At 43.2% G+C, this 21644-nt stretch overlaps 1 protein-coding gene across 3 annotated transcripts in view; it reads right to left on the bottom strand.

Annotated features, from left to right (window-relative positions):
• The window catches only part of LOC110987210 (ADAMTS-like protein 1), a 109055-nt gene that overhangs the window by 3315 nt on the left and 84096 nt on the right, over positions 1 to 21644 (bottom strand). For all 3 annotated transcript variants that reach the window (XM_087136430.1, XM_022249744.2, XM_087136431.1), the window contains exons 6-20: positions 20447 to 20564; positions 14483 to 14609; positions 13565 to 13766; positions 12868 to 13015; positions 9796 to 9868; positions 9161 to 9468; positions 8046 to 8175; positions 7389 to 7605; positions 6015 to 6200; positions 5424 to 5577; positions 4609 to 4917; positions 3794 to 3836; positions 3182 to 3395; positions 2350 to 2529; positions 944 to 1097 (exon numbers count right to left, since the gene is read on the bottom strand). In XM_087136430.1, coding sequence (XP_086992556.1) covers positions 944 to 1097; positions 2350 to 2529; positions 3182 to 3395; positions 3794 to 3836; positions 4609 to 4917; positions 5424 to 5577; positions 6015 to 6200; positions 7389 to 7605; positions 8046 to 8175; positions 9161 to 9468; positions 9796 to 9868; positions 12868 to 13015; positions 13565 to 13766; positions 14483 to 14609; positions 20447 to 20564 — 2563 coding nt within the window. The remainder of the gene's footprint in view (positions 1 to 943; positions 1098 to 2349; positions 2530 to 3181; positions 3396 to 3793; positions 3837 to 4608; positions 4918 to 5423; positions 5578 to 6014; positions 6201 to 7388; positions 7606 to 8045; positions 8176 to 9160; positions 9469 to 9795; positions 9869 to 12867; positions 13016 to 13564; positions 13767 to 14482; positions 14610 to 20446; positions 20565 to 21644) is intronic.

Genomic DNA, 21644 nt, shown 5'->3' with positions numbered 1-21644 from the left:
ATAAGGGTGGGGCGTTTACACGCTTGAACGTTTAAAACGGTATTAGTTTTCAAAATGTTTTTCAAATTTAACGTAAATTCCCATCTTTAGACTGGACTCCTTGAAGGAGTTCTAATGGACTCAACTGTAACACTGGAATGCAGTCTACTAGTTGCAGGATTTCTGCCACACCCAAATGTCCTTGCTGACCTGTGAAATATGGTAACCACCGGTGTAGAGCTTTCTGCTGTGGTTCGTGAAAAAGGTTTGCTTTGTGGTACAAGAAACCATGAAACTGGGTGAAACAACCGCAGCTCTTGAAACCAGTACTGATTGCTTTGCAGTGTGACAATTCAACATCATTCACACACGGTCTGACTGGGCCCAGCCCTTGACTGCTCTTTGTCAAGAACAGCATTTCGTCCTACGTCAGTAGTCACACTGGCATTGATGCGCTGAGTAAGACTGTGTCTAAATGTTACGGCAGCAGCTGGAAATTACATGTGCACCTATGCCATCCACTGGCCGTAGCCACTGCAGCTACTTCTTATAGACTTGTGTGATACTCTCACCTGCTGCTAAGTGATTCAGACATGGCATACGGCAGGTTCATGCTAGATCAAATATTCACGCTGCAAATTTGCAGAAAGTTGAACACCTTTCACCTCCAGCAGATTTCACTGCAAACATTTGGCGATGTTTGCTTTCCACATTTGCCTAAAGTGTGAACCGGCCTTGAAGCTTTCCAGGCACTGTTCATCTGCCGTGGGCAGAAGTACCCTTCTCTGGTCAAAAAGAACCGTGTTTGTGGGCAGAGTTCATTTTGTTGGTAGTGACACAACCACTACGCATGTATCCCACACTAGTTCATGAACCAACAAAGTGCATTTCGCACCAAGGGAGCCTCAATTACTAGGAAAATTGCGCCCTCTCTTGGTCCCGCTCAGGGCCCATTGCCTATTACCTTTTGGGCATTCTGGTAGATTGTGGCATCTCTGTGTGATGGCAGGCTGTTTAATACTGACGCAGGCCATAGTGTTTGCCGCCTCTCCCGTCCCAGAGTACGTACACTGAAGTGTTCTCGTCTGTATGCCTTGTGAGCCGCAGGTTGCTGAACACTGGTGTGGCATTGTCGAAAATACAAAACCAATAAGATGGCATTCAGAAAACTAGTGAAGAGACACTTCTATGGCATTAAAACTACTTAGTGTCTCTCAATATTTACATATGAAAATATTCAACCATATTGGTTTCTGTTTTCAAGATGTATTTTTTTTTGCGTTGGGGAGATGTTAATTTATATAAAGCGTTTTGCCCTTACCCAACGTATATATTAATAAACACTGTATGCTCAGTGCTTGTCCGAGAGCTTGCGAAAAAAGTCATAAGCTTACTCGGGTGGGACTCAAACCCACGACCTCGAGTGGTTAAGACGTCTGCACTAGTAAGCAGGAGGTCGTGGGTTCGAGTCCCACCCGAGTAAGCTTATGACTTTTTTTTTGCAAGCTCTTGAACAAGCACTGAGCATACAGTGTTTATTAATATATACGTTGGGTAAGGGCAAAACCCGTTATATAAATTGTTATTTAGTTTGAGTCCACTACTTTTTTCAAATAACAGATGGTATTTATTATGCAGAGATCAAATGAACCGTAAACCAGTTCATGGTCCATACACAAAATAAGCACAAACATGAGAGTTTCTAACATCCCAGCAAACAATTCCCACTGCAAACTTGCAGCAGTTGAATTCATTTCAACTTTGACCGTGGACGAGTTTGACCTCTTATGACGTGGCATTTACCATCTGACAGATTATGAACCAGCCTTGAGTAGTAAAGATTAATGGCTGAAATTCCTGTCACACCATCAAAAAATGGTCAAGTCGGGGGCCGAGTTATTTTAACAGACTACTACACAGCTGGTTGCTGGAAGGCCTGAACTGTGACTTTGACTGATCACTGCTGTGGAAAGAGACAATAAACGGTGTGCTTCCTGCACAACTTCCATGTGCATGGAAATTCAAGCAGTAGATCATGTGTGGAAGTTCACATTGTTGCTTCTGGTCTACGCTGGATGCTCTGTAGATATTCCACCATTGCTATGCTTCTTACAATGCGTCATCTCAAGTCAACCTAGTTCCTACTGTTTTCCAAGGCTGAGAATTTTAAACTGTGGCTAAGAATAACAAAATCAGTGAAAGTAAAGTGCCCAGCGTCAAATGCCACATCTGTACATGGTTCTCAATGTCAACCCTTGGAACAAAACGCGCCAAGTCGAAGCCTGTTTTGACAGTCGTAACATTGGATGAAACTTCACAGGCTTTGAAAGCAAATCACCGCAAGTAGATATAAAAAAAAAAAGTACTCACAGAGCTCCACTCTGAGGTCCGCCACACAGGACTGCACTGGATGTGCTGGCAAGGTTGCCGAGTTAAAGGTCTCATGGCATTGTCACACAGACTGTCTGGTATTAGCTCGCGTTGGCTGCCCTCACAGTAAACCTCTCGGAACTGACTCCCAACAAATGCTTCGGTACATTGGGCAGAACACTAATAGATGGAAATAGAATCTTACCTGACATGTCACATCCAACAACACAGCGCATCATATACAGCCATATTCCCCAACAGTGGCCTCATATGAACAATGCATGTATACTGCTTGTCTCTTAATGCCACCTCATGTTTTGCATTACTTGGAGGTGCTACTTAGAGTGACATTAATGATGACATGCTGTGTGCAGCAGTTAAGTTCAAGTTCAAATCAAGGTCTACTTTGACAGATTTCCTAGATACCGTATGCAGGTACATATGAACAAGACAAATGGAGAGATGTATAAACATGTCCATCTGGGGAGACTCAGGTAATGCTCAATAGTTTAACTTGTCAGCTGCCCTGTCAGATTGCTTATTCTTTTATATCATGGGTGTTGCACTTCACCAAGGACAGATCCTGGGAGGACGCAACAGGGCCATCCATCACCCCCTTTTCCAAACAAAACTGAATAGTGAAGGAATGGTCATTTCTTTGGTCTTTGTCACTTTCCTCCCTTCCAAAGGCATCTAAAAAACCCACGAGACGTAGTCTCATCCCTGAGAAGGCTAAAGACCACAAACGATGACAAGAAAATATTTCAACATTTTTGGCCCCCTCCCCTTTGAAATTTGGTTCAGATCTCCGGGTCCATGCGCTTACACGTACCTTTTGCCAAGACCCTGTAGCCCAGTGGGGCTCACAGCTGTGAGTGTTGCACTCCCTGGTCATCTCCGGTGAGCCCAGTCCCTGCACCCGGCACGCCCGACCCAAGTCGGGCCTGGAGCGGCCCAGTATTGAGGTGTGCTGGCACACCACGGACCGCGTCTGGCTGCCCCCTCCACAACTGGCCGAACATGCGGTCCAGTTGCTGATGATCCACCTAGAGAAATAAAAAATCATAACAATGCACAGTTGAGCCCTTTGGATGCAGAGATCTTCCTCTGTTGAGACATACAGCCTCATAAAAGCATACAACAGGAACATACGAATACTTGCCAAAATACTTGCACTTAAGTCTGAATCCTTCAAAGTTCCGAGTTCTCAGAGCAATACTATTCTTGTTCTTAAGGGTTAATTTCTACCACACCACATTACATTGGAAAAACTGGAAAAAGGCTCTGACCAGAACAATGATGGAGCGCAGTTATGATACCGCAAGTTCTCTGACCAATATTGTTTTTGTTCCATATCACTTTATATTTTAATATTCTTGCTGGACTTGGGAATGGCTCAATTAGAACTCTGATCAAGTGCAGTTGTGATACAAATTCAGCTTACCTGGGTCCAAAAAGCGATGGTCCAGTTCTAAGCTCCTCCAAATCTGTTCACATAAAGAACATAACGGTTTTAAAGGCACTGTTTGAAATGTTTACGGGTTTTAAGAGCAGTAGCCTGATCACAAAACCTATACGTCGTCGTAATATAGTCGTAAAAACAGAAACAGATCACTATTAGTTGTGAACACTTTAGTGCCATCACATGTGCAAGTTGAGTTGTTATTTTCTGTCACAAGGACGGTTTAATGCACATCCAATGGAGCAGCAGTCAAGTGCACTTTGTGTCGTACAAATGTGTAAGTTACATTGAATGTACAGTTCATATTGGTGTGATGAGGTCAGCGCATTCATGCACCAGCCACCTGTAGCCACAGTTATCCTGCCCGTCTTCCTTGAAACAAACCACTCCTAATCAAATTTCCTGGGTTGGCAAAAATCAGCTTGACACCAGTTGCATGTACTGTACATCTAATAGTATTTTAGCCAGTAGCTCATTTCTGCTTAGCTGATGTTTCTCGGTCTTGGTACAGGTACATGTTCACGCCGGGCTGCTCTTCACTGTTGTAACTGGGGTACATGTTGCAATGGGACGCTTGGGGGCACCTCATTTTCTGGAGGTGGGGACTTATTGGTTTGCTCACGGTTAAAATACTGACCAAGGTGCACTATCACTAGATTGTTTTCCATCTTTAATGTCTGTTGGGGAGGGGCACAGGCCTCGAGTGAGGGGGTGGATACCCCCTTTTTATACTACTGCTGCTCTTTGAAATCTGCCCCTATGCTGTAGTCCCTTGACCCAGTATTCAAATTCCGTACCTCTGATGTGTAATGTAAACCTCTCCTTGGCTGTTCCAGCAATGCAGCTGTACACCCCCTGGTCGGCCTCCTTGACTCGTCGTATCCGCAGCGTTCCTTCTGGCAGGACCTTTGCCCTGGCGTTGCCGGTCGTGATCTCCTGTGGCCCCCGCTGCCACCTGAGCTTGGACTTCTTGAAGTGCTTGACTGGACACTTGACCGTGACGGTCACCCCTCTGTTGACGTGGGCCGTCATGCCCACGGTGAGGCGGAGCTTGCTCCTGAAGCCCACCTGGTGGTAGGTGGTGTGGTTAGCCAGGATTCTCGGCTCTGGAGCACCCAAAAAAAAAGGGAGATGTGCAATTGGCATTTATTAACCAGGCAGTTATCTTATGTAAAATTCCGTAATATACAAATAAAAAAAAAGTTGTGCCATGACACATTTTTACAAGTATATTGGTCCAGTGCGACCGGTCTACTGTTGTTATATGTCATGTTTGATTGAATGTGCACATGCTCAAATGACACAATAAATAGTGGAGTTGTCACTTTGGACCAGTATTGTTGCTGCCACCAAGCATCTCAAAAGCCTCCAATTGACAAAACCAGGAAAAAAAATGCCAGAGATTTGGGAAAAAGGGAGGGGATGTAACGACTGCTGAAAACATCAACAATTTGCTGACAACGCAATGAATGGGAAGGAGTCACACCCATTGTTGCTCAGATCTCATTCAAAGAATGAGAACCAAGGCTGTGTATTCAAGAATGATGGTGCCAGAATTGTGTGTTGCAAAGAAACCTAGTGTGCCCCTTCCACTTTCAGAAGTGGCTCCTACCTGTGCAGGGGCTTAGCTGGCAGAATTCTCTATGTGCCGGCTGATTGGACCTCGGGCAGAGGCTAAAATCCGCCAGGGTGGTCGTTCCGTCGGGGTCTCGTCTTATGCACGTTATGGGCCTCACCTTGATACCAACACCACATGTGACTGAGCACTTGAATGAAAAAAAAAACCCAATACTGGACATTTTCAGACTTGTTACAGGCATTTTAACATGAAAAGGTTCTGCTGGGTGGTTTTGTGGGACTTTGTTGGTTGCTTAGTAGCATCTCTGTTTCAAAAACAACGAAACTGCTAAAACAGTTCAGGTAGGTATTTTTAAGTGGTGTCATACGTTTTCTTATTTACAGTGCACAGAAAACTGAAGTGCAACTCAGCAAGAAATCAAGTCAGCCTGTGGCCGAAAAGTATCAAAAACCAACCTTTTTATAATCTAAGGAGTGGGACTAGTGGCTAGGCTATTGTCAGATATCCAGATAGCCCTGTGAAGCCACTGTTTCGAAGTCTGCATTTAAGTCAATAAGCCAAACTCTACGGTAGTCATAGTTACCAGTGTAACTGGTTCTAAGATGTAAACTACTCATAACAGACCTCTGACCATTCCTGTGGTCTCCACTCGTGCACAGGTTCACATGGTCCCATGTTGCAAGAGTCCGTGCTCAGTGGTGCCGTCAGTGGACACTGGTGCCAGTCTACGATGGACTCCACTCCGGTCTTCAGCCTTTTCTTGCAGGTGACACGTCGTGATCTGATGCCACCGTTGCAAGACTTGGAGCACTGATTCCAAAACGAAATCAGACAGAAACCAACGTGAAACTGACTTAAATTCTCATTTGGGCGATGACATCCCATTGTTTGCAACATCCTTCAGTCTAAAACAGAAGAATCTAGTTGACACTTGGCCACTTCCCTTCTGACTTCCGACCCAGGCGTGAATCCAACCCAATCCAATACGTTCAGTGGTTTTCAAGTCCCCAACCTGGATCTGTAGATATTACCCAGAATGCCAACACACAAACTGGAACATTTCTTCAGATCTCCTCTCCATGGGATTCTTCAGACACATAAAAAAAATTTGAGAGCAAGTTCCTTTTGTAAATAAGGGATTGTCTCAAGCATGGAAACCTTCCTAATCCCATTGTAATGCTTCTTTTATGGAACACAATCTTCCGGGTGAAATTCCCTGTGTTACTATTTAGGAAGATGCTGTCCCTGAATTAGCATGCACACATAGACCTATTCAAAAACAAGCCTTACTCTAAAAAGGAACAGTGGATGTTTCAGATTGCAACAAACATTGATCTTCTGCAGACACTCTGAGACATTCCTACTTTTGAATAGCTCCCATGAGGAGACCAATTCCACAAAGCAACATTCTTTGGTGCAACACTCGACGCTCAGGTGCTTGCTTATGCCTATTCGTCTGGCAAAGAGTATGCACAAACACAGCAAGTATGCCTGCATGGGGACCAGGCACACAAGTATGCCTGCATGGGGACCGGGCACACAAGTACGTCTACATGGGGACCGGGCACACAAGTACGTCTGCATGGGGACCGGGCACACAAGTATGCCTGCATGGGGACCGGGCACACAAGTATGCCTGCATGGGGACCGGGCACACAAGTATGTCTGCATGGGGACCGGGCACACAAGTACGTCTGCATGGGGACCGGGCACACAAGTATGCCTGCATGGGGACCAAGCACACAAATATGTCTGCGTGGGGACCAGGCACACAAGTATGTCTGCGTGGGGACCGGGCACACAAGTATGTCTGCATGGGGACCGAGCACACAAGTATGCCTGCGTGGGGACCAGGCAAACAAGTATGTTTGCACGGGGACCAGGCACACAAGTATTTCTGCATGGGGACCGGGCACACTGTGCCAGTGGCATTCAACAGTAGCCTCGGCCTGTTTGACCCAAGTGAGAAACAGAAAACCCAACTGACGATTGCCTCACCTCCGACCAAGTTCCTGTTTGCCAGTACGCAGGACAGTCCACCTGCCCACAGGGTACTGGACCACTAGGCAGGGGCAGATGGTCACAGTCAGAGTCTGGCAGAACCACTGTGTTGCCCACTCCCATGGCCATGGTCTGCATGCAGAGGACTTCAAGAGGGTACTGGCTACCACCTCCGCAGGATACCGAGCACTCCTTGTACAAGGGCACTTCCCATCTATTGGATGAAGTTAAGTAAATTTTTTGAAAGGTAAATGAAAGGTGAGCAAAATCTGCACGTGCAAGTTAGTGTTTAGGAGAACAGGCAATTTTCACTGGCCTATGTTACATAGCAATGGGCATTTGCCATCGTGGCAGGCAAAAACCGTCTACACAGAGAAAAATGCCAACGCACCATCCAGAACCAGATGGGAATGATAATGACAGCCATGCATGGCAAAGGAGGTGACCATCACACCATTTGATAAAAAATGGATCGCATATATGTATTTTAGGTGAAAATGAACCACGCCATCAAATTCATAATGTACAACATACGGTTGCTAATCAAACGATTGCCCAACGGCAATGGTAGCCTGCTCTTGAGAAAACGGTGCGGTCACATGGTACTTTGACGTCTTTTGATTGGACCCTAATGGGTTGGGGTAGCAAACTTACGCTGGTGGACAAGGCTGGTCGTTGCAGACCCGGGTGAATATATCCGGCCTGGAGGTGATGTCGCACAGTGTGTCACTGACAGGTGTCTCCCCATCAATGTGCATGCACTGTATCAACGACTCCTGCACGCCTGTCCAAGACAGGCATTGAAGAATGACGGAGGGAGGGAGGGAGGAGAAACAAATCAGGAATGAGTGGGATCATACTCAAACAGGTGCCGAACGAAGTCAGGAAATAATTGCCCAAACCAACAATTTCAGACCACTGATGCTCATCTTAAACACAACTGGCAAAAATAGCATCCTGCCAATGCTCTACTCAGTAGAAAGCGCTGGTATTAAAAACAGCCCCAAATCTGTATTCCCCCAACGCAGTGCTCAATGCCTTGAAAATCAGCCTCAACCTGTAAACTGTTGAGAGTAGGTTGAATATTAAACATGCATCAATCTGATGAAATACTATTCAGACTCTTGCTAATCCTCTTCTGCAATACTGTCATCTTTTCACAGCAAACTGCAACTTCGCTATGGTGTAACATTACTTAATTGGTAATGCTAAGCCCCTAGTCTAGATCACTGGCAAATCTGTGGGAGATGCAAAGAAAACGTATGGTGGCCAATATTTGTTGTTGGTATTTTGTTTAGAATTAAAAGCTACCCTTTGCTCATGGACCAACCTAAGCATGAGAGCACTGTACACTCACGAAGCACCTGCAGCCCAACCCAAAGTAATGACCGTGGCATTGTAGCAGATATTGATTAGAAATTATGACTGGTCAATAATTTTGCATAGTAGCTGACATAATGCCCTTTTCATTAGGGCATACAAGGTGCGGGGGGGGGGAATACTATACACAAAGTATTGTCATCTCAATTATCACTTTGTCTTCCTATGTTATGCAGGCTCACTCGGCATAAGAAAATGATGTACAGTCTAGAAATAGCCCCAGCAATGAGTGGCCATAAAAAATGCTTATAACCTTCCCCAGTTGCAATCCGGATCGAAAACTGGATGTGCCACTGAAAGCAACTATGGAGTGCTACATTTGTGTAAGTTTAGAGAATTTCTTTTTGGGGCAAGGGGAAGCACTTATACCACTCCCACAAGACACGTACCTCCAATACACGAGGCACTGCACTCGCTGAATCCCACGTACCGCCACACAAACTGCACCTGAAGTGGGCCCCCGTCAAACTCACTAGCGGGGACTGTGTTGTCCTCAAATTGGCTGCCGACCTCGGGTGAGCACTCCGGTCTCTCACACTCGGCGGCGGCATCTGGTTTCTGGAGGTGGGCACACTCTGCGTCCGGCAAGTCCTTGAGCATCTGGTTGGAGGGCAGGTAGACTTTACAGCGCACTGACCTGGTGGTGGTGCCCCGGCCACAGGTGACGCTGCAGGGCCCCCAGTCAGTGGCATGGTAACTGAGGAAGTCAGAATAGAGTTTTCATGTTAGCCTTTTGTGGGGGTCAGGGGAGGGGAGTTTATGTGGACTGATGGCGAGTATGATTACTACCTGGGATAAATGGGCCCTCATCCTAGAGAATACCATCGATATAATGTAGATGTTAAGTAATGTTTGCCAATCAAAGGCTTTGTGAATGTAGAGTGTCGTTCCTACACAGTGCTGGTTCATATGTGACACGACTCAACCTTACTGGACCTGTGCTTGTTTTGTAACACTCTGCAAAACTTCAATCCTACTTGATTTCTTTCTCACGCTGCCTGCTAAGTCCTGCTTTACTTCTCACCTGGGCACTGAAGATCTTTCAAATGGTTGGTTGGGGTTCTCAAGATGAATAACCATTTGGGGAGATGAGGTCTCTAGACAAGGAATGTGGGAAACAAGAACTACATCAGCTGCAGATAAAAGTTGGGCAGATGGATCAGAAAGAGTCCAAAGAAATAAACAGTACATGAAAAAGAAAACCCCCCAAAACAAATAAGACAAGGAAAAAAAATTGCATTTTAATGGCAAAGTAGGCCTGCACCTGGTACCCGGGTACCCGCTCGTTGATTTCTAAACCCGGTTACATTTTTTCAGGCCGGGTACCCGGGGGAAAAAAAAGGAAGTAAATTAGGAACAACATCCACGTATGAAATGTCTGTGAAATGTCATACTGAGGGGCAGACTTGCTGAAAAATCACTGTGCCGCTGAAAACTTGGTCCCGCGGTCATACATGAAACTTCAGTTTGGAGATTGACAGTTACTTTGGTTATCCACACCGTGCGGTGTACTGCAGTTGTTTTCCTAGTTCTGGATTTTGCCAAGTTTACAAGAGCGAAAAAACAACTAAAATTCTCACTCACTACTTGTAATTTCAAATACATTTTTATATTGAATAGGCATATAAACTTTTGCATCTAATGTCTGCTTTAATAATCAAAATGACTTTTAGAGTATCCGTTTTTTGTTGATTGACCGAAAGCTGAAAACTTTTTCCCATACTTTCAGATCGCACGCAAAGTTGTTGCAAACTCAACTACACAGGCGCAGCAGAAATGTATGTGACGTAATGGGTTCGTCAACTGCGGCACGGGGAGCGTACTGTTGATAGCTCACTGTACAGTTTGAAAAGTCGAGTCAAACTACGCAATTTCTACTATTTAATTCATTGGAATTCTTATTTTTGATCTAATTTTCTCAAAATTAAGAAATTCTCTATTAGAAAAGCAACTTTTTACAATGGTTCTAGCTGAAAATGGATTTTTTGCATGGTTCCTGTTTATTCGTGAAGAAGTTTTTGTCTTGATCCAAAACCAATCCAGAACTAGGAAAGGTGTCGTCATCACTCCCTTTGAGTCCAAATATAAAAGCTTAGATTTTGAATTTGAGGATTTTTATAGCTGCAATCTTACTGAATAATTTTCGCGATCCGGAACTAGGAAAATGACTGTACTTAACCTATATGAACAAGAGACCGAAGGAGTTTTGTCTTATGAGGTGGAAGCGCTGTTGATGTACACTTGCATGCCTGTATTTGTAACTTTCAAACCCTGTCAGCCTAAATGACTTTTGTGCAGAAGTGGTAGTGCTTACTGTTTGAGTTGAGAGTGTTTTTGTCAAATAAAACAATATGAATGAAAATTACTTTATGTCGGGATTGACGACGAAGCGAGAGCGGACTGTGTAATATACTAGCGGTGCTGAGACTCCACACGGCGTGCGGTAAGTAGTGAACACGCACAAATTGTGCAGTTGATCGGCCTCTTATTATTAGCTGGTAACCAAAGCAATGAAGGTGCTCCATAAACCCAAAGAGTCAGAGAACCAGTTCAGTTTTTGATACAAAGAACTATGCCATAGTCATCATTCAAACTTCAGTTTCAAAATTTCTTTTAAATTAAAGCAATATCAATTTCCTCAGTGATTCAGCAGAACTGTGGATGAGGAATTGAACAAAAAAGCAGTAAGGATGTTTTCTGTATGTACAAAATCACTTCAAATCTAAGTGTTTCTTTCATTCGAAAAAAAGGAAATGTTGACAGGTCACAATACAGTCAGTCAGTCAAATGTCGCTTGTCAAAGTACTTATACATTAAAATCTCGACAACTCGAACCTCAGGGGAATGGAGTTATCCTAACAAAATTATTTATTAAAATAAACCCCTTTATTGTGGTACCTTCATGTGGTAAAACTTTCGTATCGCTTAGTCTTGTTAACAACGTGAAGCGCTGCACATAGTCCTATTTTTTTCATTTGGGCTTCCTTATGTGTGGTCACATGACCTTTCCTTTTGCTGTGACATGGCCGCTGCAGTGTCAGCAATTGGACTGGGTCCGCGTTAGCGATCAGGTTAGCTTCAGTAGCTTGAAAGCCAGCATTGCAGTTTCAGGTAACGTTGGTTTCTGCAACGAGTATACAACTCGTCCCCGTGAAAAAAGAAATGCACTTGGTAGTGATGACTCCTAACCTTTTATAGACTTCCAATACTTTCAATACTGTTTGAAGCATTTTGGTGGCGTCTGTTTAATCAGAAACTTCAAAATAAGTGGATATAATGGTGTGGGCATTGTTCAAGTTACGGAGATATTTTGTATATAAAGGCCTTTTAACCCGTGATGTACGCGGCACTGATCTGGTCCGCACGTGACACGACCAGTGCTCGCCATTTGTGTACGTGCATTCCGCATGTACGTGGTCATGCAGCATCAGGGACATTTCATGTGAGCAATTGCTGGTGCACTGGTGGTTTGCAGCTTTTGTCTGTTCTGATGTTCCTCATGAAAATTTTGTTTTTCTGTTTCATGTACCCACAAAAAGACAATTTGCAGACTGAAGGTAACATTTTCTTTTTTTTGATAAAAAGGTAAGAGAGATTAACCCAGACGTTTAGAACAATGTGCCGCTTGCTCCCTATGCATGAAGAAGAGCTGTGTTTCGGGCACATGGTCCACCGGGGTCATGTACAATGCCATTTGTTATTAAGTTATCTCTTTTCCAGGTACCCAAAGTTGACAAAAAACGGGTACCTGGTTCCAAAAATACCCGGAAATGCACACCCCTATGGCAAAGACTTGCACCCAATCTGATGCAAACCAAACCAAATGTTATGGGGAAGAGTATAGATCTCCAACAGAACCAAAACCACGTCGCATCATCCCAGGTAAGCTCATAATTCATACTTTAGGAATTACACTGGAGAGGTATCCATTTCCCTGGCACGGTCATCAATTTTTTTGCCACAAATGTAGATTTTTTTCAGGAAATGAAAAATACTGAATTGAGGCTTTGGATGCTGGAATAATCGTATCAATATCGTATCAACAAACAAATGACCTGTATAGTAAAACATCTACACTGTCACAAATCTTTTTTACCTGGTCCCCTTACACAAGGCACCCCGACAACACAAGCTTTCGTCAGGGACGGTTGCTTTCGGGGATCACAACCACTTGACGACTCATGTTGGCTATTCAGACAAGACACCTTCCTCTGCTTACTGCCTTGCCCACAGGTCACGGAACACTACAAATGGAACAGGAGAGCAGACTGTGTTTTAACAACTTCTCTTTCAAACTCAAAAGACTTGTCAAAGTTTCGTGCACTGTCTTTTTTGAGGTCATGTAGGGCACGGGCTTAATACTGAGTACTGGCAATAATTGTGTGACTCAGACTCAAATTGCAACTGATCACTGACTCGGACTTATGCTGGACACTGTGGACTAAGACTTAGATTCGCAAGGCTAATATCTGGCTGGTGCTGCTGCTAAGGAGCCATACAGGGTTGGATTGGAACTAAAAACTTCCTGCCTTGTGAGTGCGACTGTTTTTATTGGTCATTCCACTTATCTAAAAATGAAAGCTACAAAGTGGAATGGAAGAACGGTAGTACAGGATTGATTTTAATAGACATCACACACACAAATTTACTGATAACAATAAAAATTCTATTGACTGAAAAAATAGAAGGATGTTATGTCTGCCCATGGCAGTTTCCCACCATGGGTTTCTCACCATGCGTAGTTTTAGACTACACCTACAAGTATCAACGTCCTCCTTCCATCATGCACCTACCTGAGACCAGTTGCCAGTCATCCAGTGCGGGCAGGGTTCCAGGTTGCAGTTCTGCTTGCTGTGTGGCCTGGTGCCCGAGCACATATCCTCGTCTACTCGCATCAGCATGTTGTTAGGAGCCCTCTCCACACAGTAAACATTTCTGGTCTGGACCCCACCGCTGCAGGACCTTGAGCAGGGCTGCCAGGGATCAGGTTGCCACCTTTAAAAAAAGGTATTACGCTTCAATGATGGACAGTCTGGAAACCAGTATAAAGCCCCAACCGTGCTTATGCCACACTAATGCAAGACACACATGTGATGCATGTTTTCTCTGACCAATAAGTTTTTTGTGCTTTAAGTGAAGAAGGTGAGTAAGGGCCATGCGAAGACAGTAGGCCTAACGGTACCTTCTTGGATAAGTCTATTTACAGGGCTTTTGGTTTTTAAAGAAAAAAACGATTTTGTTTCCGGTCTGATGCACCTCAGAAGGAAGCTGTGGACCTAATTATGGAGGCCTTTGTAAGAAACCCATTTTTCCTAGTAAAAATGGTGAGTTAAACATAAGTATGTTTGCTTTATTCAAGAAAAGTCATAAACTGACTGCAAGTATGTACCTTCATCAAGCCAAAGATATGTAGATGTGAAATTAGCATGATGGATGTCCCAGGTGCATGACAGTAAGGAATGACATTTGGTATAAAAATATCAAAATTTCAATCTTTCTTCAGATATCTTTTAGGTGAACATCTTATTTTCAGGTTTAGTGACACATGAGAAATACAACAAGCTTCATAGTCTTATAAGCTACATTTAATAAAGTAAGCTTTCCCATTTTGGCATCATCAATTCCCCTTAGTAATAGTGTCTTCTCTTTTCATCCATCCAAGGACCTCCTCCCCTCCTTTCCCTGCCCAAAAACCACAAAGCCAAATTTACTCTGGCGGGCATAACTGCCTGTTGCAGGGTCTTCTCTCAACCTGCGGTCTAGCCAGCTCACAGCTGCTGTCTGGTTCCCGTAGCCCCGAGGACAAATTGATGCAAACATATACTCGTTGCTGCTCCCCTGGATAGGAGAAGAGACAGGTGAATTTCAAATTGAATCAAAATGAAATTAAAAAAGAAAACAGTACAAATATATAGCATTACAAATCACAAATGAAAGGAAAGGGAATGCAACAAAACAGAAAGAAACAACATTTACATGGAAATATAACAAGAAAAAATGACAGGAAAAGGAATGAAATAAAACTGAATTTAACAAATTTCAAATGAAAAGCAACCAAATGAAATAATGCTGACAACAAGTTTAGATTTGACATTTGTTTCTTATTTCCACAGCTGTGTCGGTCTACTACCTTACGGATAATTCAAATTGACAATGCAATTTTCCGAGGCACCAGGGGACTTTGAACTGACCAGGAACTTGTCCCACTCATTCCATTCAGTCCCACAATGCAGCACACCACACTGATATGCAAGCCTGGCTAATAACCCCCTAGTCTGCTGTAAAATTGTACATCAACTTGCTTGTGTGGAGCCCTGCAGAACTGTGGCACATTTGACTTATTTTGGCAAAGAAATGTACTTGCTACATTTTAAAATAACAGCCATCTGAAACACCAAATGCCCTCAGGTGCACTCATGTAAATTATGTATGGGAATTTCCAGAGTTCCAGCAGTGATGGGGGGATGGTATATTAAACTACCCTGTTATTTTTTAAATTTTTACTTAATCTACTTGTTTCTTTTGTAGGAATTGAAAACCCTATTACTTCAGAAACGGTGCTACCATTTTTCATCAGGGGGGTTGAGGATTTTTGTTACAGATGAAAAATGTGGACCGTCATATTTGAGAAAAAGGAAAATTCCCACTTTTCCCCCCTCCCACCCCTAGATATGCCACTGGTAATTTCCTTGGGCATGCTTGTGTTCGGAGTTGATCTGTGCGCAGTGACTATAGGAAGGAAGAATCCTGTTTCGAAATCTCAAAGTGCTCAGAATAAAGCATTCAAAATTACAGCGCAAACAATTCAACGTAAAGAAAGTCAGAAAAAGTATTGAACAAAATAAGCGGACCAGTGAAAATACCGGTGAGCTAATAACAAAGTCAACATTACTGGTCTAGCTGACTAGCAAAGAAAAAGTTAAGGGGAAACCCTGCAATGCTAGAGTGAGCAGACCTAGTTGTGAATAACGCTTACCTTCCTTGTGCGCACATGCTTTGGGCACCATAATTCTTGATTAAAGAACTAGCTAAAACCTACAACTTTGTAGGTGATAATGCTATTTTGTGACTGGAAGAATGAGATTCTCTTCCTTAAAAAAAGTCTGGTCCTTTTCAAGAATAAGCTATCATGACATGTTTGTAGCCTCCCTTCAGGGAGTCCAGGGGTTGCTATAACAAGACAGGGTCCAGACTTCTATTCACCAGATCAACCAGTTAGACACAATGGGCTACAATCATCTCTTCCCCCACCAGTCTATACCACAGAGACACCAGGTATGTCCAAATTCAAGGATGATGGATGTTTTTGCAGCACATTGGTGTTGCTATGCGACAACAGGTCAAGCACGGGTCATGCAGAGTTAATGTTGAAAGCGATGTGAAAATCAAACTGCGGCATATCTTACTGTAGAACTAACAAGCTTTGGGATGGATTTTGACAACAGTACTTTTTCAGTGGGATTGCAAATGGGGAAAGCCTGGGATTTCAAATATCAGCATTGCAAAAGAAATTTGGAAATTCCGTGACGAGAGAAAAACATAAAGATAAATCTTGAAATCCAAGAATGAGACCAAGACCTGAAGTTGGCCTAAAACGTGACAAAAAATGATCTCAGAGAACAGCAGCATGTCAACTTCAAACTACCAGCAATGTCACTCCCTGATGGATGCTACATAAGGATATCAAGACAATATGAGCGAGAGCAATGCATTTGCACTGCTGTTCACTCAAGTATTAGTATGATGATACATGTACATACTACCCATAGGTCAAGTGTGTCATCGGCAAGGTTCATTATGAGTCCCTGTGACCTTCCAGCTGTCAAGTGAGGTCAAGCTTTGCTCAAACAACATTGGTTGGCAACCAGTGAGTGTTTGGTCTGGACACATGTATGTATACATGAACAGTTTTACATGCTTGGGAGAAACTTGAGAATTTGTGCATCTACCTTATAAATAGCTGCAAAAGATAAACTATCAAAAGGATGTACTATCAAATGAGCAATGGCTTTCGAGAACCAGGATACCAGTTTGTCCGTTTTAGAACCTGTAGGTAATGATAACACAATTCGGTTCGACCAAACTAACATAAACTTTCACCAATGGCCAGTTACATACACCGACATACAACAAAACAATTGATCATATCTACTTACTGAATGGAACTCGCATCCAGTGGGGAAGTGACAGGCGATGCTCATTCAACGATGAACATGGATTGACCATGAATGAAGACATAACTAACCAGACGAGGCCAATAAACGACCCAAAGTGAAGACACCTTGATCCCAAACCTCTCATGATTGTTTTCCAAGTATAACTACTGATCTGACAAAACTCAGTTTCTGAGTTAATTGTGTGCAAAGCCACGTTCTCACAGTCTGTTCTGTGACTTCCTGACAGGAGTTCCCAGTGCCGGCAATAACCCAACACAAACAAATTAGAATTCAGCCTCCGAGCACTTCAAGCAGGGATCCAGAGTCCTTTCAGTTTGCCAAACACTCCAGGCACAAACAACTGGATTAGGAATAGACAATCGCACTTTATGAACCTCTGTCAAATGCTCGACAAGAGAACGATGAGTTGGTGTCACTGTGTTGTCCTATCTCCATGGTGTCATAATGGTTCATCTTGCTTGACCTGAAATCCAATTAGGCTGTCCTACCAAAGAGGGACATTTGACCAACCAGAATTAGTCTGCCAGTGGTGGAGTTCAGACAGCCAATCAGCTTCTCTGCTGGAGACCTGGAACACTCCATTTTTTTACCTTGGGGGTGAATAAATGGGCTTGGTTACTAGAATTGTACATTTAAGGTGGATGCAACATGCCCATGCTTTGAATGTAAGTTTGTTTTGAAGGCCATGCTAAAGTTTGTCTTGTACTCGTACCACATTATTTGGCAGTCGTTCTTGAAACTCTGCTTTTTACAAATTTTTTTTCCTTCTTGAGCATTTGAAGTTGATTTCGTCCCCAAAACTGATGAGTAAGGGATAAAAGGGCATTTAGTCCCTACCTGCAACACCACCATCAACACCTTCAACATCTCCATCCAGGAAGACCTGGTGTTACTCCACTTCATTGCTGCTGCAAACATTTACATTTGCCAGGCTCTAAGACAAATACAAAAAGACCCAGGGTATACCCACGTTCCTTTCACTGCCACAACCTACTCACACTGGCCCCGAACTGTTGTCATCACCATCGACTTAACTGAACCAGACTGGGGTTCATTTTGCAAATGCCAGAACCAATCTCTGCCAACCAGCCACTTTCACCCAGTCAAACAAATTCCTGACCTCTAGCTCCACCCCATGGTGGCATCCAACACCCCTCCTGCAAAGCATCTTCCTTCTGTGCCACCTCCCCCCCCATCACCTCTTTTGTATTCCCCAAAGATCTCGCATGCCCTGCATACCTGCTCCACCATAGGGAGAGGGAGAAAGACTCCATCCTTTGGTGATCCACCACAGGTATATTTGTCAACTCGGGTATCATTTGGTTACAGTAACATGATATACCTAGGAATAATAGCATTTCTTTCTAAAAATCTGACTTTGTACACAGCTAAACTATTTGAACAAACATTTCAGAGAATTTGCACTTCCTACAAGGATATGCTAAAACCTGTGAAAATTTCACGTTGCTACACTTGAGTCACTTAGGAGATGAACTTGTGCAGAGAAGGTGAGGTTTATCCAACAAGAAGGTGGCAATCAGTTTAATGACTATTAACACAGGTGAAAATGTGATACTAAACTTCAAGTTTTTCCCTTAACTTTCACAGAAGAATTTCTGTATGAAGCCATCTCTCCAAGTCCAGTTGGCCCCCCCTAAAATAAGTAGTTTGGTTGTTGGTTAAAAATGAACATTGGAGATTGTTATGGGGGGGGGATCTGCAGGCTTTGGTCCTGCTCAAAGTTACAAAGACAAAAAAAGAAGAGTTTCCTCCCTTTCAGGAATCCTAAAATACCCCCATAGAACAGTGACAAACAGGGAGACAGACTGGGTCCCAGCTCCATTGTACAAAAGAAGAACACCACTCTATAAGTGCCATTTTCCACACTGATCTCTATAATGAAAAAAATGACTGCATGCCAGGAAGGTGCCTACACTGACCACAGGGTTCTGGCCATATTTACCACTAGGGGCACAGGTACATGTACATGTACTTGTGCGCTAGTACTACAATTCCCGGCAAATTCCATTCACAGTGGGTGAACCAAAGAACCCACATGTACATGTATCTATGAAGCAATTGACAGTGTCATGCCTAATCAAGGATCCTCAATTATGACTTGGTTACAAAATATCCAATGTAATACTAACCAGATGTGAGAATTCTCTGGGTTGTCTGACGTGTCGGTGTGCTCATTTTACAACTTTATTTTGGCAACATATTCTCAATAGTCAAGCTACAAAAATCACTGCAATCCTGCCATTATTTTTAGTACATGGAGAATACATTTTTTTAATGCTTACAACCAAAACAGGTTCACTGTATATTATCATGCAGGCTGTTTATGATCATTAATATGTTTATGTCTGTCATATTTTAATTTAAGGTTTCTTTTGGTAACACCGAATTCTGAAAATTAAATTTAGTTTACACGAGCGCTGGAATCCCTTCCAGTTGCAGCTGGCACCGACAGTATGGTGCCGGTATAATACAGACTGATGCATGTGGCAGATGCACAAATCTAGCACTGCATGATTTTCACAACCTGAAACAATGATGTCCCTTAAAAAAAAAAAACAACAACCCAGGCAGCATACTTGCCAACGCACTGTTTCCCCTCATTTATGGTTCCATTAGGGAACTTGATTCCCTTCACGCAGGGATTTACTCTCTGGAAAATTACTTGCACAATAAATATGAATGCTGCCAACCCTTGTGAAGATACATGTATGGTATGTAACTACGGTATGTAACTATGGTAACTAAATGACAGCTAATTATCTTGTTAAAAGGCAAAGCAGGTGAGCTGATGGGCCTATGTACCACTAAATAAGGCAAAAGCCTGGTGGCAGCTCCTACTGCATTACAGGTATCCTTGACATGCTTGCCTAAAAAAAACAGGTGAACTAAAAACTTCTTATGAGACCGAAGGAGAGGGATTTGGTTTAATGAATCATTTAATCACTCACCAACGGTAATATTCCACAATGAACTTGTTCCAGGCATGATATTATTTGGGCCTATAAAAATTATCAACCTTTGAAAAAAGAGACTGCATCCAGAGTCCACAGAGACTGATGTAACATGCAGTGACCCTTGGTGGTCATCTATTCAAGATTTATCTTTATGTTGCTACGCTGTCGTAATGTTGTGGCGCATATTTGCTTCTGGTACAAGACCCCAGCCATGGCCCACGAGGGCCCATAACACATGCTCAACCTCCACAGTGTACATGTAGTTCCAGCCTCCATGTGTGAGCAAACTAACTGGGAATCACTGGAGCATGGCGATGAGTATAAACATCACCCATCACTGCATACAGAATTTGCCAGAGCATTGAGTGTCCTCCAGGCTATGACACAGGAAATCCCTGTGTATTGACGCGTTATCAGTGCGAAAAGGCTAGCCGTACATCTGAAATTCAGATGGTTGGACTTCCCATTTCAGCTGAAACCTTGCACATACATATACAGTTCCCAGGATAATTGGCAGTCTTACCTGATCCACATGTCACCGAGCAATCAGACCATCTATTACTTCTCCAGCCATATTTGATTGGTGCGAGGTAGCGGTAATGAACCGTCTCTGGCTCTGCTAAGGGCTGGCTGAAAAGAACCTGCCAAAAAACAATTAGATAACACCTGAACTATCTCTTTCAACGGCTGTACCGGTATATGATTTCTCCAAGTTACATGTATCGGTACCTCAAGCGTGTACAATTATTTTCCTCGCGCTTAGTCGTGCAAGCATGCATGCATTTGATATGACACTCGAGTGACTACTTGTCCTTATTTTGGCCGGGCCCATGTAATTAATATTACAGGGAAAATTACCCTAAAATGCAAAATAAAAACATGGCAGCTTAGTTAAACAATGTGAAAAAAAGTTTGTACCGCTGTAATATGGTGCACAAAATGTTGCATAAAGAGGTAAATTGGCTGTGAAACAAAGACTACATGGATGTGGACGTCTGTATTGGCTTTCAGTATCCAAATCCATGTTGCAAATTTAATCTCTCCATGACCTCTTGACTCAGATGGGACACCTCAAGTGAATTGGATGTCTTTCTCCTGTCAAAACTGACTGGACAATGGTACACAAAGCACAATAATATGATACTGTGCACAATATAGCAGGTTTGATGACTTGTGCCCGTGGCGTTGTCGTAGGTTTAAGCACATTCCATGCACAATATGTGAAGGAATGATCTTGAGTTACTTGAAGTGCCCTGGCCAGGTCAAGAAGTCATGCGCTGATTTAACTTGCAAAATGAATCCGAATGGTTGAAAGCGAAAGACGTCCAAATGCAAATGTCTTGCCTTTCTTTGACAGAACGCAATCGACTTGAGCCGATTTGCCACTAAACATTCAACTATTTTTCTGAATTGTTTACAACTGTGTCGACTTTCCTCTGTAAGGTTTGACTAATGCGCCATGTTTCCGCATACTTCTCCAAGTGACCGGCTTGGTGGGTCAGTCATTTGGGCCAGGCCGGAGTAGGTGTGAGATGTCACGAGTGTCAAATGGAAGGCAGTCATATGTTATACAAGTAAGCAAAGGGGAAGTAATAAATTACACTGAAATGACAAACCCTTGGAGTTATTTTTTTAGTTGGTATCATTTTGGGAGGCATGCACACAGCCCATTCTCTGCTCATGCTATCAAAATAATATTGGTTTAAGCAGAAACTTAAATT

This window comes from Acanthaster planci, linkage group LG05 (assembly GCF_054643075.1).
Source record: "Acanthaster planci isolate LZ-2023a linkage group LG05, COTS_SCS, whole genome shotgun sequence".
Classification (NCBI taxonomy): Eukaryota; Metazoa; Echinodermata; class Asteroidea; order Valvatida; family Acanthasteridae; genus Acanthaster; species Acanthaster planci.
This window is presented reverse-complemented; position numbering and strand designations above follow the sequence as displayed.